Here is a 17,893-nt window from a genome sequence, read left to right as displayed (position 1 = left end):
TATTTACATATGCTAAATAATACATCTTACACATGGGTGTTGGTTTTCAATCCTCCTGCTGGTTTCATACTGTGATGGAAAGTCATTCATGCATGGCACAAAGCAGAAACATTACCAGTTAAAATATAAATGTTCTCAAACCATCCCTAAGACAAAATGATAAACCGAAAGAAACCAAGTCAAACTTCTGATTTCACACAGTTCAGTACATATTCCAAAAACTTAAACTTCTAGTACAAACAATTACTATTTTTACTTAGAAAAAATAAAAACTGTGAACACATTCTGATGGCCAGTTTTCTACAATAATTTGAACAAGAACTATAAATTATGTCTTTGCCTTCCTAGCTACATTGCCATAGTTCAAGTACAATGAAGCACTTACAAAATAAAATCCATTTATCCACCTTGCAAAATGTAGTGAATAGGGATATTTTAAGATTATTAGAACCACTCTCAATCTTTGCTGTTTGAAATATCACCATTACATCACAGATAAAACTAGCACAGAAATTACATTTTCCTGTATGTGACCAATTTAATGTCAGCAAATCAGCAAACATGAAGTTAACATTCCACTGGTAGGAATAAAAGCTCCTACTGTGCACACTTACCACCCATACACCACGTTCCAGTTTGATGCATACTCAAATAGAAAAAAACAAACAAACAAACAAAAAAAACCCCAAATCAAATATATCTTTCATCTTAAAATATATTTTATGACAAATTTCCCAGCTGAAAGTAATTTTCCTTTCATGTGCAACATACAGAGAAAAGCATTTCGTCATATTTTTTTATTTTCAAATAACCAAGAAGAATGAATGGTAGTAAATCAAGAGTTTTTCTGCTTTTGATCTATGTTTTAAGAACAGATTACCCCTCTCCAGCACTACTGGTTTTCCACATGCATAGTCTGAAGCAACTGAAGTGCAAGTTAATGGAAAAGTTACTTTCAAGTATGTGGAGAAAACACACTTTCAAGTGTGAGTTTACTGTAACATTCTGATATTGCAAATACACCACCTTATCAGACTCTTGTGATTACCTCCTTCACAGATGAGTATTGGTGTAGCATTGCATTAACCTATTTGAAATCCTATATCCAACAATGAGCATAGTATGCTAAATCCACTAAGGTAGAACTAGCATAAAAATTAACTGCAAACGAGTTCTAAGTAGTACATGATGTATGGCTTTATTTGCTATTCTCTCTACAAGACACATACACACTACTGGCAATTCTATGTTAGAATGTTAGAACAATTACTTTAAGAAAATGCATTAGATAAGATAAAAAATCAGCCAGGGAAAGTAGAAAATGTATTTTATTTATATGGAAAGGGCTACATCTGGATTTGTAAAAGGTCTGTGATAGTATTATGTTGCCCACACATCAAAAATCAGTTGTCAATAGCAATAAAATGGTTACATATATTTCTACATATCAGTGCAACTAGTTCACATTGTGATAAAATTATGTCAAGTATGCAACAGAATCAAATCCAAGTGTTTCTCCATAATCAGCACACAAAGATTTAGAGTGCAATGATCATTTTAGGTTTTAAGAAGTCTGCAGTCAGTCTTCAGAGTATTCTAATGAGTGAGATACTCCAATTATTTTCACTATTAGCAGTTTCACCTTGTCAATACTGTGCACAAGCAAGTCTAAAATAAAATTACTTACAGTGTAAATAAAATAGTCTATACAGTAAAAAAAAATACAAATTATATAAGAGAACTAACAAAAAGAAACTTGAACACACTTATGAAACAGAGAAGATACTTCAATGACACACATACAGTACTCATCACATGAAAAAAGCTACTTTTCCCAGCAAAAATTGTTTCACTGATTTACAACTGAATTATAGATCTTGTAGTCTGAAGATGCAGCTGTTCAACTCTTAAAAACTATAATAAATGTCTTCTGTAAAGCATACAAAGAGGATAAATATTCTTACCAAAGTCATAAGGTTATTTTCAGAAGTTTGTCCTCTCTTGCTCCAGAAACACTTACATGGGTGAAAAAAAATTCAAGGGGTGTCACACTGAAACCATAAACTGCTCCATTTCCTTATAATTTTGAAAAAACCTAGAATTTACAGTACTCTGTGGTATATGAAAATGTCTTCAAAAGTTTACATTGCATATTTCTGAGTCCATTCTCTTGCATGTCTGTTGTATCTGTACGTGCAGAAAGAAGGCATTACAGTGAAGAACTGTTAGTGATACATTGACAATGGCCACTTATTTACTTAATATAGGTGTTACTGAGCTTTTCACCTCTGAGCAGAGTCAAAGAACATTGACACAGTCTAAAAGCCAAGAAGTATATATCCACTACAAGTTAAATTTCTAAGGTTACCTATCATAGCTATTCAGACTCAAACCCAACTTCACAGGTTTGCATTGAATTGCACAGCATTGTGCATCCTTCATTTGTGTTTCACAACTGGTTCCCTTATTTGTACCTAAACAAGAATTTGTTGTCAAATTGCTCCTAAAGGCATATGCTATTAAGAGTCTAACAAAATTTACACATTTTAGTTCCATAAAATTCAGTATAATTAACTAGGATTTTAGTCTTCATTATGCACTGCCAGCTGCATTTCAGAACTTGAAAAGAAAATTTTCCAAAAAGCATTTTTTACTAGGTTTTAAGTCTTCGGCCTTTTCCTTCTGGTACGAAGCTGATTATCTTTTAATTCCATAATCCTAAGGATAAATGTCCTTAGAAAATTGATAGCTTCCCCTCTGGTCCTTACTTTTACCACACTCTATTTTTTAGACTGGATTTGTTTTCTTGAGTCATCCAGAGAACAATATTGACAAGTTTTTAACTCTTTTTCTTAAGATCAGTATAGCAACTCATGTACTAATTGGTTTTCTTCTAAAGAATATGCTACCATACAAGTCTTTGGATCTTTACTTATAGTAAAATACTCATAGATAAATGCTACGGGGTAACCAACCGTATCTTTAATCTCCTAAATCCAAGAAAGAACAAAGAAAAATTTAATAGGTAATCATCATAAAAAGATAAAGCTATAGTCAAGACTACGCATTTTCTCACTTTCCCTAGCAATGATTAAATTTTGAGGTTTGGAAATAGAAAACCATCCCTCATTCACATCCTCCACAAACAGGAGGCACAACAGCTGAAACCACTAATAAGCAGGTGGGTGGAAAAACGTTGAGTCACAAATGGGAAGAAACTGATGCACAACATCCTCAACTTGAACACTACCTACTCTGCAGAATAGACTAAAGCATTCAAGCACTTCAGAAGTTACGTGATTTGACTATGCCAGACAATGAACTGTGAGGAAAAGGCCATTTTAATAATTCTTAGTCTAGGCAGAGAAATACTAGACACAGACATCCATGTAACTTCTACATCACTCCTTTGCTGTCTACTGCTCAAGGTAAAAGCAATACTCAAATCTTCCTGAATCTGTGACATGATGAGCCACAGGCCACTGCATACACTGCAAGAAGTCTTCAATGGCTCAACACTAAAAAACAGGTACCAAACATCTCAGTGAAACAGGTCAAAAAATCTTCTGTACAGGTTTTACAACCAGAGGATTGCAGTAGCAACAAATAATTAATATTTGGGAAAATGATTTCTCATGCAATAAATCAGTTACACAGAAGTGTGAAGGTTTTATGTAACTAAGTATAAAAAAAATCAGTTACCAACAGTTGTGTATGCCTATAGTTTTCTACTGGATCCATCACTATTCTCAATATATAAAGAGCTAATCCTGTAGAAATCTAGGAAAAGAGTATTGCTAAAGTTAGTATTGAAGGTGCATAGCAGATAGACATCTGCAAGTACCACACACAATTATGTATATTATACTCACTTTTCCTTGTCTGACTTGTAGATCTGTGCAATATCTGGTACTAAAGGATCATCTGGATTAGGATCACAAAGTAAGGAGCATATGGACAATAAAACTAAATAAAAGAGACACTAGATTAAACAAGTTAGTTTGCTTTATTTCTGTAATTCTTTAATATATTCCAGTATACTGAAGGAGGGTGGTAGGAGGGTATTGGAAAAAGAACACATATTAGTATTAAGCTGTCATTTAACAGTTCTGTGCAAAAATCTTTATACAGCATCATTTCTCTAGGGCCTAAGACCTGACACAAGCCCAGGGAATTTGAACATGAACCTGTACCTTTTGTAATGATCTCTCTCCCACATCCTAGCCTAGGAACGTTAGCCAACCTACAGACTACACAGTTACATGTAAATATTTTCTCAAACTAAGCTTTCCACCTGCAGTTAAGGTAACTAATATTATTAATATTACATTGCCATACAGTACTCTATTTGTGCATATCCTTTTCCATTTCTGTGCTGGCAGTTATTCTCTCAGTCATATGAATATCTTATCTAAGTGTGAGTTCCATTTTGGGAAATACTTGATCTGCATTAAATACAGGTATTCACTTATAATTTCATATTAATTTCCTGGTATTGAACCAAGGAGGTTTGATTTGTTTTCCTAACATTTTCAGGCCATACTTTTCAGGACAATTTTTATTTTTACAGTCAGAATTAATATGCATACAAGAGTACACAGTGAAATAATTCTAAATATGTGAAAGGGAACTTCATGCTACCATAAGAATTCACTGTAGAATACCTTTTTTCCCCCCATGCTTTATCTTGTTACCCAAGAGCCCACACCTATTTTCAGGAGGAGAAAGTTCAGCCACTTCAATATTGACTTGTTTTAAATGCCAATAATATTAGAAAATCAGGTTAGAATACACAGTCATATACATGGTCAGAGGTGCTACAATATTCTAGAAACTTTTTATTCAGCTAAACAAAGACTAAAAAGGAGAAACTTCCATGAGTCATTGAGCTAATTTCCAGTTTATGAAATACATAAAATGCAAGCAGGCTAAAAGCACAGAATATCTGAACATGAGACCAGCAGACCGCTCTACATTTATAACCAAGGAAGTGCTGAATAAGTAAAGAGATAGAAAAATGCTGAAGATCTAAAAATCTTACGAGTTTTCAGTTGTAGATATCAAGTGTTAAACCTAAGTGCCAGTTTTCATTTGCTTAATAACTAGAAAGGAGACAATTTTTGGACAATTATAAAACACCCAATTTATGTGAAAAAAATATACCAATTACACATAAGAGTAATTGATGTCTTCAGCAATGACTTCAGGAAGCAGTATTAGACTTAGATTTTATATGGGTTGTGCGATTACTGCATAGGGCTGTAAGCATGAGAAGTTGTTTTTCCAAGGAGGTACAGCAACTGGACTTGCATAGAGCAATTCCATTGGACAAAGACACACCATTTTGTCTTTGCTTGTACACCCAATGCAATTACACTTTGGCACATAGCTTAGAGAGCTCCCAAGTACATGAGATATGATACAGCTTGACCTTTTGAGTCACATGAGAAATTTCCATAATATGATTAAGTGTGCCTTAGCATTTTGAAGATGGGTGAGGAGAAACAACAGCACCTACATTTTAAGCAGCTTTTGAAGTGACACAAAATACCTGCAACAAAAGAACTGCTTAAATGTTAAATTAATCTTCCAAAAATCTACAGTGTTCAAGTTTTGAGAAAGCTTAACTACAGGATGAGAATATTTTAATGAAACTTTTACTGATGACTGTGAAAGGAGCTACATTTTAAAATACTCATTTTACAAGGGAATGTAAACTAGAAGAAATTATCTCATTTTAAAATAAAGTGTAATTAAGACCTTAGTCCATACAAGGATGCTCAGACAACCCAAAGAGTCATCAATAGGCAATTGTGTAAGCTCATACAACATCAGCATCAGGGTTTCACATTTACTTCCAAGTTGTCATTTAGATGCCCTGCTTATCAGTTTATCCTCCATTCAGCATGCACAGCCAGCTATAACATTTCAGGCTAATTGTACATTTATTATCTTACCCAACTTGGTTTAGAATACTTCTTTACTGTATACACATTTATTTTTTTTTTGTAATGTGACACTCCCAATAAACTGGACGGGATCTTGGATCATAACAAGAATTCCAATGGAATTTGCCTCTTCTGAAACATGCAGGATAAAGGAGTTCCCACTGCTACCTTTAAGACAGTGTAATAATACACAAAAAAAGTGCCATGGCAATGTATGCAGCTTCATAAATGCATTATCAAATCAGTTTACCTTTAGAAACAGTCAGAGCTGGTGACCATTGTGATCTCAAGATATCAAGACAAATACTCCCATTACTGTTTATGTTTGGGTGATATATTTTTGTTGTAAAAGCAATCTGCAATAAAAATAACATCAGATTAGGGTTATTACACTTGGAATCCTTAACATCATCCCTTCCTTTCCAGTCATCAGATCTGCCAACACAATTTTTTTAGTCTTATCTACATCCATGATGAACATGTATACTATTGCTCACCTTTCTGGCTTAACTCGCAAAATTAAGTCTCAAAGTATAAATTTTGACAAAAAAACTTTCCTTAAAAGAAAGGACTTACCTTTGGTGGTTTGAAAGGATAGTCTGTTGGAAAGTGCACTGTGAGAAAAAATACTCCCCCTTGATATGCACTATCAGGCTGAGAAAAAAACAAAACACATAAAACATATTAATATATTTCAGCTGTTTTGGAGCTTCCCTTCTCCTAGAGAAAATCCATTTTTTTCCCCAGTACATAGTCCACTATGGGCCATAAACTGGAAAGGCACAGAGGGAACTGAACCCTCACATTGGCCTGCAGAGCTACTGCAGAGCCAACTGTGGCTACTACTGCAGCAGCACAACAGCTATGGAAAACTGCCCTTCTGGGGAAAAAAAGAGAGAGATCAACAGCTTCACTGCACTGAAGGGAATAAAAAGCCAGAGCAAGTCCTCCAAATCCTTTCTCCGTGCAAGACCACAGCTGCTCATCCATTCTTAAGCTACAAACATACTTACCCTAAGAAGTGGTTTCTCTTTGCAGATGCAGAGTGGGATTTCCCAACATAATTCAGTTCATCATAATGGTATCAGAGAATTTTAAAATACACATCTTTATGACCTGTACAAATCTGTGAACATGCATTTTGTTAGACAACATGTGCACAGGTTTATGTCCAGGTAGCACACAGTTCATAGAAATAATTTTGTTGTAGTCATCTGTTGAAGAACTTTCATTTTTATTATCTAAAAAAGGTGACCTGGAAAGTCTTGAGGCTAAGTGATAGAGAGCAGTTCTGCCATTTCTGGTTAAGAGAAAGAAAACTGCTCTCATTACACAGTAAGTTTACAACAACCATGTAGGAACTCAATTGCAGCAAAGCTGAAGATCAAGTTTTTGGGTTTTCTTATGAAAGGAAAGGCAGACTACTTTTAAGTAAAAGCTTTACCTTGGAAATGAGCAGTTTTAGAGATGGCAATATGACTGTAAGAGGCGATGTCACAAATGGTCTGCTAAGCCATGCTGCCTTACATGCTCAAAGTGCAGAGAGGGCTGCAGAGTAAGATAGGTTATACACTGTCATGCTAAGTCAGCATTAGGTGACCTCAGAAGATTGTCACTTTACTTCCAATTAGGTTTGAAAGGACCTCTTGCATACTAAATGGATTTTTCAAAGTTACAGTAAGCTGAAGATGAGAAGTTCAGTGTCAAAAAAGGCAAAGTGAATTCACCCTGTTTTATAAGCAAGGTATGTAAAACAAATTGATGATGTCCAGAGACAGAACATACTTCCACACACAGGAAGTGAATTCTGAAGGTAGGCTTTAGTTCTATGCTTCCCTCAGGTCATCAGGAAACATACAGAATGTGCACCCCTCATTTCTTTTGTTATTAAGATAAAGGATTAATATGTGAAGTGTTCTGTTCCTATATATCTGCAGATACAACTGAGAAAAGCTGGCAAGAGATGATCATTCTTATTCTTAAAAAGAGACATCTGAGGAACTTAAAGCAAATAATATTTTTCACTACTGAATATGAAAGCTGAACTGCAAGCTGGAAAAGAAAATGGAATTTAACCCAAAATTTATGTGGTAGTATGTCCTTTACTCATGTCATAAGAGTCATTCAGGACAGACATTGGTGGCAACCAGCACACAAGCTTTTGTTAACTCTTTGTCATCACTTTGCCATTCATCCTCTGGCAGTTTAAGAGGGCAAGAGTCAGAAGGCCTTGGTATGGGGAAGAACATACCAACATACTTGTTATTCAAGCAAAAGGGCAAAAGCATAAGCATACTACAGAAAACAGTTGCTGCTGGGCCATGGACAAGTTGGACAATAGATTCCAGCACACCACAAGCAAATTTAGTGCCTGATCTTTCACTGCTTGAGAACAACTGTGCTGAAAATGGAAGATTACTCTCAAAACAGACACATTTCCACTCTTCTCCAGGATTTAATGCTGCATCTTAATGGATTAAGTATTATCTCAAAATTTCACCCCACACCGTGACTCACCTCACTCTCCAAACTAGTGACTCTTCTTTCCAAAATATTAAATCCAAAAGGAAAACACTAGGAATACAAACTTCTTACCAGGATATTAATAAGCACACCTTCCTTCAGATAATGTTGTTCTTTATTATTTTTCTTGCTAAAATTATTCTCAGTTTTCCTGGTTTTAAAGATTTTTTTGTCATTTCTTATGTCATTACCTTCACAAGAGTCATTTCCTCAACTCATGGAAAGCACCTTTCTTGCACAAAAACCAACAAAAGCACCCCACTGCTGGCCTACAAAAGCCATATGCAGAAACTTTGCAAAAGTTTGCAAAAGCAACATGCTTTTACCAGTCACATCACACTATCAAATAAAATTAGCTCTATCTAAAAGCCCTCTTCAACTCCACTCTTGTTTACAGTTTACCGACTTCAATATTAGATTTCACCCACTCTTCCTCCTTTCAGATAGAGGAATCTTTCATTATTGATATGACTGTCTATGAAAAGCAAGCTCTTTGCTTTGTAGTCCGGATCACCAACTCAAACACCACAGATGACTAATTAAGCAACTCTTAACTTCATGAAGAGGAGGGATTTTTGAGTTACAAAAAGCAACAAAAGTAGCAGACTAACAAGAAAACCGTATCACCCTAAAGTTCCAAGCTACACTCAGCCCAGCTGAATGTGGCTGTTGTGTTTACAGAAACCCAAATGAATCCTTCTGTAACAAAGGAGAAGCAAGGTCTTATATTTTAAGGGGCATGATTCCTATACTTACAGGTCCCATAATAGTTGCTTGCCAATGAAACACTGAAAGGCAAAAAGATACAACAATTAGAGATTTTCTGAGCCTTTTCAGACCTGAAATTACTGAATGTACTAGGAAAGCTTACAGTCATCTCCAACAGGTCCAGCAGAACAGTGGGCTGGTGGATCTCGCTGCAGATCACTTAGTTCCTGCAAGAAACACAGACATATTTGAAAGACATGAAAATCTATACCACTTGGCAGCATCCCTTCAAAAGTGGGAAAACAAACCAATTTTATTAAACCCATGGGCATTTTTCATGCTATTTTGATAAAACAATCAACACTTGAAAGGTCCATTGAAACGGAGAAAGTTTATTTGCCAGATGGCCTACAGCTAACACTGTGCTAGAAATTCATATCTGAAAGAATTTAAGACAGTTGCAACCAAGTTCATAGTAAGTTCAGCATACTTGAAGGAAACAAAACAAATAAAAAGGGTTTCTTGATTAGCCTGTTTCTGTATTGTCCTAGTCTATGGACATCAACAGAGCTAAACTGCAGCCTGCCTGGAAATGATGTAGGAATAGAATATAAAGGGTCCTAACTAAATTTGAAACAAAAGGAAAAATACTAGCTCTACACCTGATTTATTGCACCTTGATTCAATTCCCTGCATGCCTTTTTTTTTTTTTTTTAATGACTACTTAAAAACTCCCAAGTTGAAACTTAAGCACTCATAGGAGATTTTGGTGGTCAACTGATTTATTTCTATTGCATGAGTCCACACAGTCCCAAGTAATTTAAAATTATTACATGATTTCACAAAACCAGCTCATTTGATTTATCATCACTATTTGAAACAGAAAACAAGACAGGCAGTAATGTTAGCTCATTTTCCTCATTGAATTCAATATACTCCTTTTGATATCTGAACTTTTATTGTATTAAGGACAAACAACTTTTTCCAGCTCTAGGCTGACAGAAACTGGGCTGTGAGAACTTTAACAACTACATGCAAGTACTTCCTTTGAAATAAGTTAAAAGATGTGTGTTAAACCACTGTTTCTAAGTAACTCAGTTCCTTACTCAAAACATGCAATTTAAGTCAACAATAGATACAAGCAGGTGAGTTTACCTTAAGAAGTAACACTGGAAACATTTCTATTCAAAATATATTAATCAAGGAAACTACTTACAAAATCAAGGTTTAAAGGAGCGAAGTTTAACTCAAGTGTAGAATTGGTGTACTCGTTGTGATCAGGCCTTACATTTAATTTGAAGGGTTAAAAATCTGCACTTCTCAACTGCTGTGATATATTTTTCCATTTATGACATCCAGTAAATATTTAAACTCAATTTACTATGGATCTGACACCTAAATTCAGCCAAACTTACAGGTGCACTCTTGGCCCTGAAATCAAAGAAAAGCACGGCACCATTTCTTACTACTGCAAGTCATTTCTCACAATCCTTGCCATTAAAATAAGAGAGACACTTTTTAATATACTGCAATAGCTCAGGTTATCAACTGGCATTACTTGTCTGCACTTTATTATGTTGGCGACACTGTATGCTGATCCAGAAACAACATTCTGGGCTAGACTGTAACTAAAAAAGGAACTTTAGGGGTGCACTTTCCCTTTTAACTTGAGGATTCAAATTTCATTAATGAGCGATTCAGAAAATCACCTATTTATGCAAAGCCAAGCCACTGCCAGGACGCACAGGGAGTCAACAAATCTCCAGTTTCCAGCAATCACCAGAGGCAAACATGACCAGCAGCAGAGATGTTACAGGCACTGTCTTCTCTAATTTGCAACTCAAGATCTACCCTAACGGGACAAGATCAGGTCTTGTACACGCACTTAACCCAACCAAAACAAAACAGCTACATTACAGTGCTGAAACAGAGAACTCAGACTAACAATCATGCATTTTTTAAGTCATTAATGACTACTAAATTCAAGTCAGTAACTGGAAAAAGATGTAGCTTAAACTTTTCAGAAAGTCTCTGAAGTATACGCAAACATTCCAAATGCATATAGGAACTACCAGGCAACCACTTAGAGTCACAAGTCTGTAACAGTGCTTTTGTTGCTAGATGTATTCATCAAGATCTTTACATACCCCAAAACCATAAAAATTTGTTTTCTTTGATATGTATGTAAGTACTTAAGAATTAACAGAACTGTAAAATGCTCCTTGGGTATACACTTCAATTTGATCAAGCTAAAAAGGCACTGACATCTATCCATGATTAAAAAAAAACCAGCAAATATTTTTAATCCTATATTGATAAGACCCAGAACTATAAACCCCTGTTATAAATTTTTCCTAACAACAATGAAGTAAAGGTTCTCTTCAATAAACTTCACCAAATGAGAGCAATGTTAACAAATACATTAAGAGAGCTTTGGCATCTATGAAACACAAAGCCAGATCAAACTTCAAACTCAGTAGAGCAAATTCAAGCTGTATTTAGCATCCATACGTGAAGCTAATGTGGTGGTTTAAAAATACAAGTGGTAACATGACCCAACAGTATGAACAGTTTGAACCTTTACATACAGAAATTCAGATCAAGCTGTGATAAAAATGAAGAACTATTCAGATTTATATTGTTGATTATGATGTTTCAGCTTTGGGTTCAAAGCAAAATTATCTGGAGAGCTGTAAGATTTAAGCTTCAAGCTTTCCTACACCTTTTTGAAATCGGGCAAGGAGATACTCAAATGTCCCTGAGTGCCCAGAACAGTGCCCAGACAATGCAGAGAATTGAACACTGCAGAACAGAAGTGAGGATCCTCTAAATAAATACATGTAGAAAAACTTCTTCATGACTTTACGTATTCACAAAAAAATGAGACATTGAATAAAAGAATTCTTTATACGAAGCACAGATGCTCTTTAGAAGGAGGCCAAATTTTGCTTTTTTTTATGGAACCAGGCTGAAGACTCGCAAAGCTTAATGTGCTCAAACATCATCAAGAAGTGCACGATAACTGCATGTGGGGCACTACACAGACAACACTAGAGATTCACCTGTAATTTTAAGTTAATTGGTTACAACAGCTTTGTCCAAGCTTTATGTATTATTCCCACGTAGCTGTATGACACAGGTCTGGTCACTTCAAGGGTCTGCATGAATACTTTTAGTCACTGGTATAGAAAATGCTGATGCAAGACATACATATGCTGACAAACAGGATCTATAGCTCAAAGCAGTGCAGATTCATTTTCAAAAGAGAAAGTCACCACTCTAAATTATAATGTACACTGGTGCAACATCTTTTATGAGAATACACAACCCCAAAATTCTGTCTGCAAGAAATGCATGAGAAGTACAAGTTATTTCAAACACAACATGTATGTGAACACAACAGCATAAAAGCATCTCTGAAGAGCTCCAACACATGCCACACTATCCCAGTACAGGTAGGATAAATGTGTATGGAGAAAAATACCTAAGCTGGGGACAGTGGTAGGAATGAATCTTCTAATCCTCTCATACAAACCATTTCAGGGTAGAATAGAATACTAATGGTTAACATACTACTGGAGATGGGCAAAGCCTCCAAACTATCACCTTCCCTTGCACTACACACACTCCTGAAAAGCCCTGTAGATAGCATGAAGTAAAAATTCAAGTTTAACAGCTGTAAAAAACAAGCTGTGGTAATCTATAAACATTGGAGACGTTACCAAATGTGCAGACTAATACCCATGGTCAAAGAATAATACAGGATGTATTTCATAAAAGTATGAAGACTGCAAGGCAAATTTAACACTCACATGCTTGATTAGCATCCAGGCTTCTCTCCCAAAAAGCTATTGGAACAACACTGTAAAGGATACTTTGGTGACAAGGAAATAAACGTTCTCAGCACAGAAGTCCTAAACATGCCTTTTTTCAGTCTAAAAAAAAAATATTCAGAAAAAAAGACTGCAAATTATCTGAAGACAAAAATAAATTGCAGACAGCATCACTGAAAGCTATTTAGCTATTTTCATTTTCCTAACAATACAAAACCATAACCAGCATCTTTCTCCACACTATTATTTAAAATATAGATTTCTATTTCTCAGCTATGTTCTTAATTTCTTGCACAAAATGCACTGTAGACCACAGACTCATTTCCTACCAATTCCATGTGTACACTGCTGCTTGGAACCATTTGTCAAAAAACCCCATAGTGATCATACTTAAGACTAGTTAAAGATTTCTCTGGTTCTTCACAAATTTTGTAAATATAAAGCACATATTTATAATAAGATTTATTGCTATAATGGTTAATAAATATTCTATTTCTGTGCATTGTTTTAATGCAAAAAAAAAAGTTCCTAAAATATGTAGTATCACAGCTGAGGTTTTGAAAGCAAACATTTCATGTTAGAGCCAAAAAAATCTCCTTGTCATGTCAATTACCATCTAAAGATTGCAGTTTTAAAGTCAAAATCTAAACTACAAATATCATTAATTTATATTTAAGTCAATTTACAATGACAGAAGTTATTTTCAACATAACTTTTCAAGTTAGTATGTTAGTATGTCCTGTTAGACTATGCACATATGAAACACATACTGAACCACAGAGACATATAGTTAATTGAAACAACTAAATGTTTGAATGCTTCTATTCTTACTGAGTTGTAGGAGAAAAACAATCAAGCACTATGTATCAATTAAATAAAACCAACAGCTATTCTTAAAGCAATGTTCAAATCTATCTCCTTTCTGGTTTCAAAATATCTTCTAAAAATCTCTTTAAGTCTGATTTTTTTTCTTTATGCCTGTAAGAAAAATATTTACAAGACAGCCTGAGCATTAGCAAGCACATCAACCTCCCACTAACACTGGAGGAGCACCCAGGTACAGGATGTATGATGAAAACAATCTCAGCTGTGATATGGAACTAGGAGGATGGCAAACTCTGCAAATTAGATATGTGAACAAAGAATTTGGAACAGGAACTCCAGAAAAATGGTTTTGCATAAGACAGACGGACAGAACTGAGACCTACACGCTATTCTGCAGAACCTGACAGCCTGAATTATTTTCCACCTTTCACAAAAGTCATGGTATTTCACTTTCCAGAGGTGGCAAGAATAAAGGCTTCTTTGCACACTATTCTTTCTCAACTAAAACCTACACCATTTGTTTTGCTTTTGTCGTTTGCAGCATCTGGAATTTACAATGCTCACAAAAATGTGTTGTTCCTTCACTGCTTCACAGAACATCACACACAGTGTAACTGAATTTTTTTGACAGTGTAGAAATTCAGTGCCTCCCTCATACAATGACAAAGCAAAGCACTCACAAGGTAAATGAACACAGGATCTTCAACATATGATGAGTAAGAATCCCCTGACCCTAAACTCTCCAAAGAACTCTGAGATTCAGAGTCTGTCATGGAGACACTGCTGACAGCCGTGCCTGCAGAGCAGGGCTTCATATTCTCACTGTTCTTACACCTACAGCACTAAGATCAACATATCTCCATATACAGTGATCAGCTTCTTCACTGGTTGCTCAGTTGCACACTTTTTAAGAAAGCTCCCAAGCACAATGTCTTTCTGTAACTAGGGTACACTCTTGGAAGTCCACAAGCTGTCCTCCTTTGAGGAGTCCCTCAAAGACAATCAACCAAAGCCAGGATGCAACGACGCAGATTCCAGTGGCAGTATTATTTAGAAATCAGAGTCCCAACCCGTATGACAAAAAATATGGTTACTAACAGGTTGATATATTACAGCTTTGCTTCCTTCATAGGTGATGTCATGCTGAACACACAAATTATCAAAACTGCTGCAAACACTCAAGCTTGCCACCAAAATCTCTTAGCTTTGTTTAAGCACAATTCTGAACCACCCTAAACCCAACCAAGCTTAACTTCAGACGGTATGTCTAGACTGACAAGCTCCCAAGCAATACCACTGTGTTTGCTGTCAGCATTTTGTTCTCCAAGGAATTCCTCTAGCATTCTGAAACCACAGCATGTCCTCTACTCCAGATCTTATCCCTTCCCATCCCTGGGATACAACATAACTATCAACTTTACAGCCAGTCTGAAACACCAAGGAAAGTAGATGAGATAAACACACCAGCATAAAAATACATTTCATCTACCATTAAACTTCCAGTTCTGTGATTTTCAGGAAAAATTTTATGTGTTACAGAGACATCAAGATAGTTTATCTTTTCAAACTTCTCCATTTTAACTTTCCATTTTAAACAAACCTATTTCCTTGCCATTCCCTTTCATCTTCTACTTCTTCAGAGATAGGCTGCTAGCCAAATCCCTCTACTAGATTTTTTTTCTTCCCCTGGAAATGCATAAGACAGTGATGAGGGTGGTTAATGAAAAAAAAGAAAACCAACAGTAGCCATTTCTGCAGCAAACTAGAAGCAAAGTGGTAACTAGTTGAGAATTTAATCTCAACTCTTCTCGAAGGTCCTTACCTAGTATCTCTTCACGTTTCAGGTAGAAGTTATTGCATAACCAGGAAATCTCATAGCACCTTACAGTCAGCAGGTTGGAAAGCATTCATTTTGAAAGAGTAGAAACAGAATTAATAAGGCTAACAGAATGAACGACACTCACATAAAAAGTCTAACCATAATTTCAAGTCTATCAAAGTTTTTAAATGCCACATTAAAGAAAATTGTGGCTTTCCAATATGTATGAACGTCTCTAAAGCAGAAAAAAAAGTTACGCAGGGAACACGATAAAAGTATAAAGAATAATCCTACTATTTGGGCCTCATTTGGAAAGCCACAAGTGGTGGTTACCACTCCATCTCAAAAATACTAGATTACCAGACCTTCCCCTTTGCCTGTTTACCTTAGCAGAAAGGAGCTGAACAAGAATTGGAAAGAGACGGTATTCAGAACAATCCTTTCCTTGAAGCATGAGAGTAAGGAGATATTCAAGAAATGGTGGGAAATTGAAATGGCAACAAAAGGCAAACCATTCCTATAATACATAGAAGCACAACAAAGTTATTGCTAAAGAAAACCACTGTAGTTATTTGTTAATATTTGATATAATGGTCAAATACAACATTCACTACAAACATATGATACAAAGGTACAAAATTGTCCTGTAATTGCACTACCTGTAAAGGCATAAGCTTTGCAGCATGAGACAGGGCTACCAGCTTCTGGTAGAAATCCATCCAAATAAATCGGTACCTACTGTAGGGTATATCCTAAATCTGCCTACTCTGTGGTTAATTGGTCACTATAGAATCCTACTTCTGCAATACCAAGGGCTTCCAATAGCAAAAGGGAATCCCGCACAAGAAATGACAGCACCATCACGTATCCAGGATAGCACCAATGCCGCCTAAACACGCCACACCGACAGCAACCACACACCACGGGCTCTGTTCCAGGGCCGAAGCACAAACCTTAACTTCCCTCCTGTGCTGGTCTCGATACCCGGTACTGTATAGCGATCAGCTCAGCCTCGCCAAAGAAAAGGAAACGAGGAATTCACAACTTGAACCAGGCCATTTGCAAGTACCAGCCCAAAACACTACAGCTGGGATACGTTCAAAGGTCACACCAAGAACTATGCTGACAGCACTTCTTAAGCCAGGCAACATCCTGCGCACACTACGGACCAGCCGTGCACAACAGCAGCGCAACGTGTGGGCGACTGATGCAGTCCCTGTGCCTCAGCCGAAGACTCTCCATTAACACCTCTGCCTCCCCCGCTTCCGCGCAGCGCCCGCGGCTGGCCCACAGACGGCGCGTTAAGCACCGACTCGGGGTGCGGGGCCTTCAAGGAGGCAGTGTCCCGAAACCGCACGGCGGCCGACAAGAGCCCTCCTTCTCAGCCTCACACTCAATTTTCTTCCCCGGCTACCGGCGAGGGAAGGACGAATCCTGGCAAATAAAGCGCGCGGCTGCGGCTGCCGCGACACCTCTCGCTGAGCCCGGTCCGGCCACCGCCTCAACCCCCGGCAACAAGGGGGAAGGCAGCTCCGGAGACTACCCAAAGGCAGAGTGCTCTTTCCGCCCGCTCCCATAGCTCAGCCCGACTCACTTTTTGTATCCGCTTCAGCGCCATGGGAACGCGCAGCGGAAGCGCGAAGCAGGCGGCGGGAGCGCGGCGGGGAGGGGCGGGGGGCGGAAGCGCGCCGTGGAAGCGGAAGGGCGGGTACGCAATGGCCGTGCCCTTTGTGTCCTGCGCCTGCGGGGCCGCGCGCGCGCGCGGGGCTCGCCGGGAAGCGCGGCCCGCCGGCGGTGAGGCGCGGCGCGCGCCGAAGGCTCGGCTGGCCCGGGACTGTTCCGCCCCTGAGGGTCTGCGGGGCTGAGTGAGAAATAGCTAATGTTTGTGTCTAGTGAACAAGGGTGTGAGGAAAAAGACACAACTTCGGGAGCTCAAATAAACTCGGGTGTTCATTAAGGGAAAGAAACGAGGCGGGGGAAGGGATAATGGCTGAGGGAGTAAAGAAGAAAGGAAAGAAAAAATGAAAGGGCCCGGGTCTGAGGATTGAGGAATCCTCTAGCAGAACCGGCGTTTTGTCCCCAATGCAAGGATTCAGCGGCACTGCAGTGAATGCAGCTAATTTGCACTCAAATTTATATAAATCCCTCTAAAAGAGGTGTAAACTATAGTCTGCAATGTGGTGTCCTCTGCTGCAGCTAATCCACAGTTAAAAAGGACAGTTCTTCGAGTCTCGTAG

At 37.5% G+C, this 17,893-nt stretch overlaps 1 protein-coding gene across 12 annotated transcripts; it reads right to left on the bottom strand.

Annotated features, from left to right (window-relative positions):
- Window positions 1-1,310: 1,310 nt before the first annotated feature.
- Window positions 1,311-17,401, bottom strand: UBE2D1 (ubiquitin conjugating enzyme E2 D1). Of its 12 annotated transcripts, XR_015290177.1 has the most exons (11): window positions 16,610-16,667; window positions 16,042-16,173; window positions 15,660-15,718; window positions 12,992-13,114; window positions 9,343-9,406; window positions 9,228-9,259; window positions 6,525-6,602; window positions 6,199-6,304; window positions 3,873-3,966; window positions 3,703-3,780; window positions 1,311-2,187 (listed from the first exon to the last, which is right to left on the bottom strand). XR_015290177.1 is itself a non-coding variant. In XM_086900937.1 (10 exons), exons 4-10 carry the CDS (start codon window positions 13,004-13,006, stop codon window positions 2,142-2,144), a joined length of 435 nt encoding a protein of 144 aa, XP_086757063.1. In that variant the 5' UTR covers window positions 13,007-13,114; window positions 15,660-15,718; window positions 16,042-16,173; window positions 16,610-16,667; the 3' UTR covers window positions 1,311-2,141. The 12 variants fall into 12 exon arrangements, 10 of the variants coding, with proteins under 10 accessions (XP_086757063.1, XP_086757064.1, XP_086757065.1 ...); XM_086900937.1 differs by lacking the exon at window positions 3,703-3,780; XM_086900933.1 differs by lacking the exons at window positions 1,311-2,187; window positions 3,703-3,780; window positions 3,873-3,966 and adding exons at window positions 3,988-6,116; window positions 10,335-10,360 and having other exon boundaries at window positions 13,055-13,114.
- Between the last annotated feature and the right edge of the window lie 492 nt (window positions 17,402-17,893).

The sequence above is a fragment of the Cyanistes caeruleus genome, chromosome 8 (genome assembly GCF_971803275.1).
Source record: "Cyanistes caeruleus chromosome 8, bCyaCae1.hap1.1, whole genome shotgun sequence".
NCBI lineage: Eukaryota > Metazoa > Chordata > Aves > Passeriformes > Paridae > Cyanistes > Cyanistes caeruleus.
This window is presented reverse-complemented; position numbering and strand designations above follow the sequence as displayed.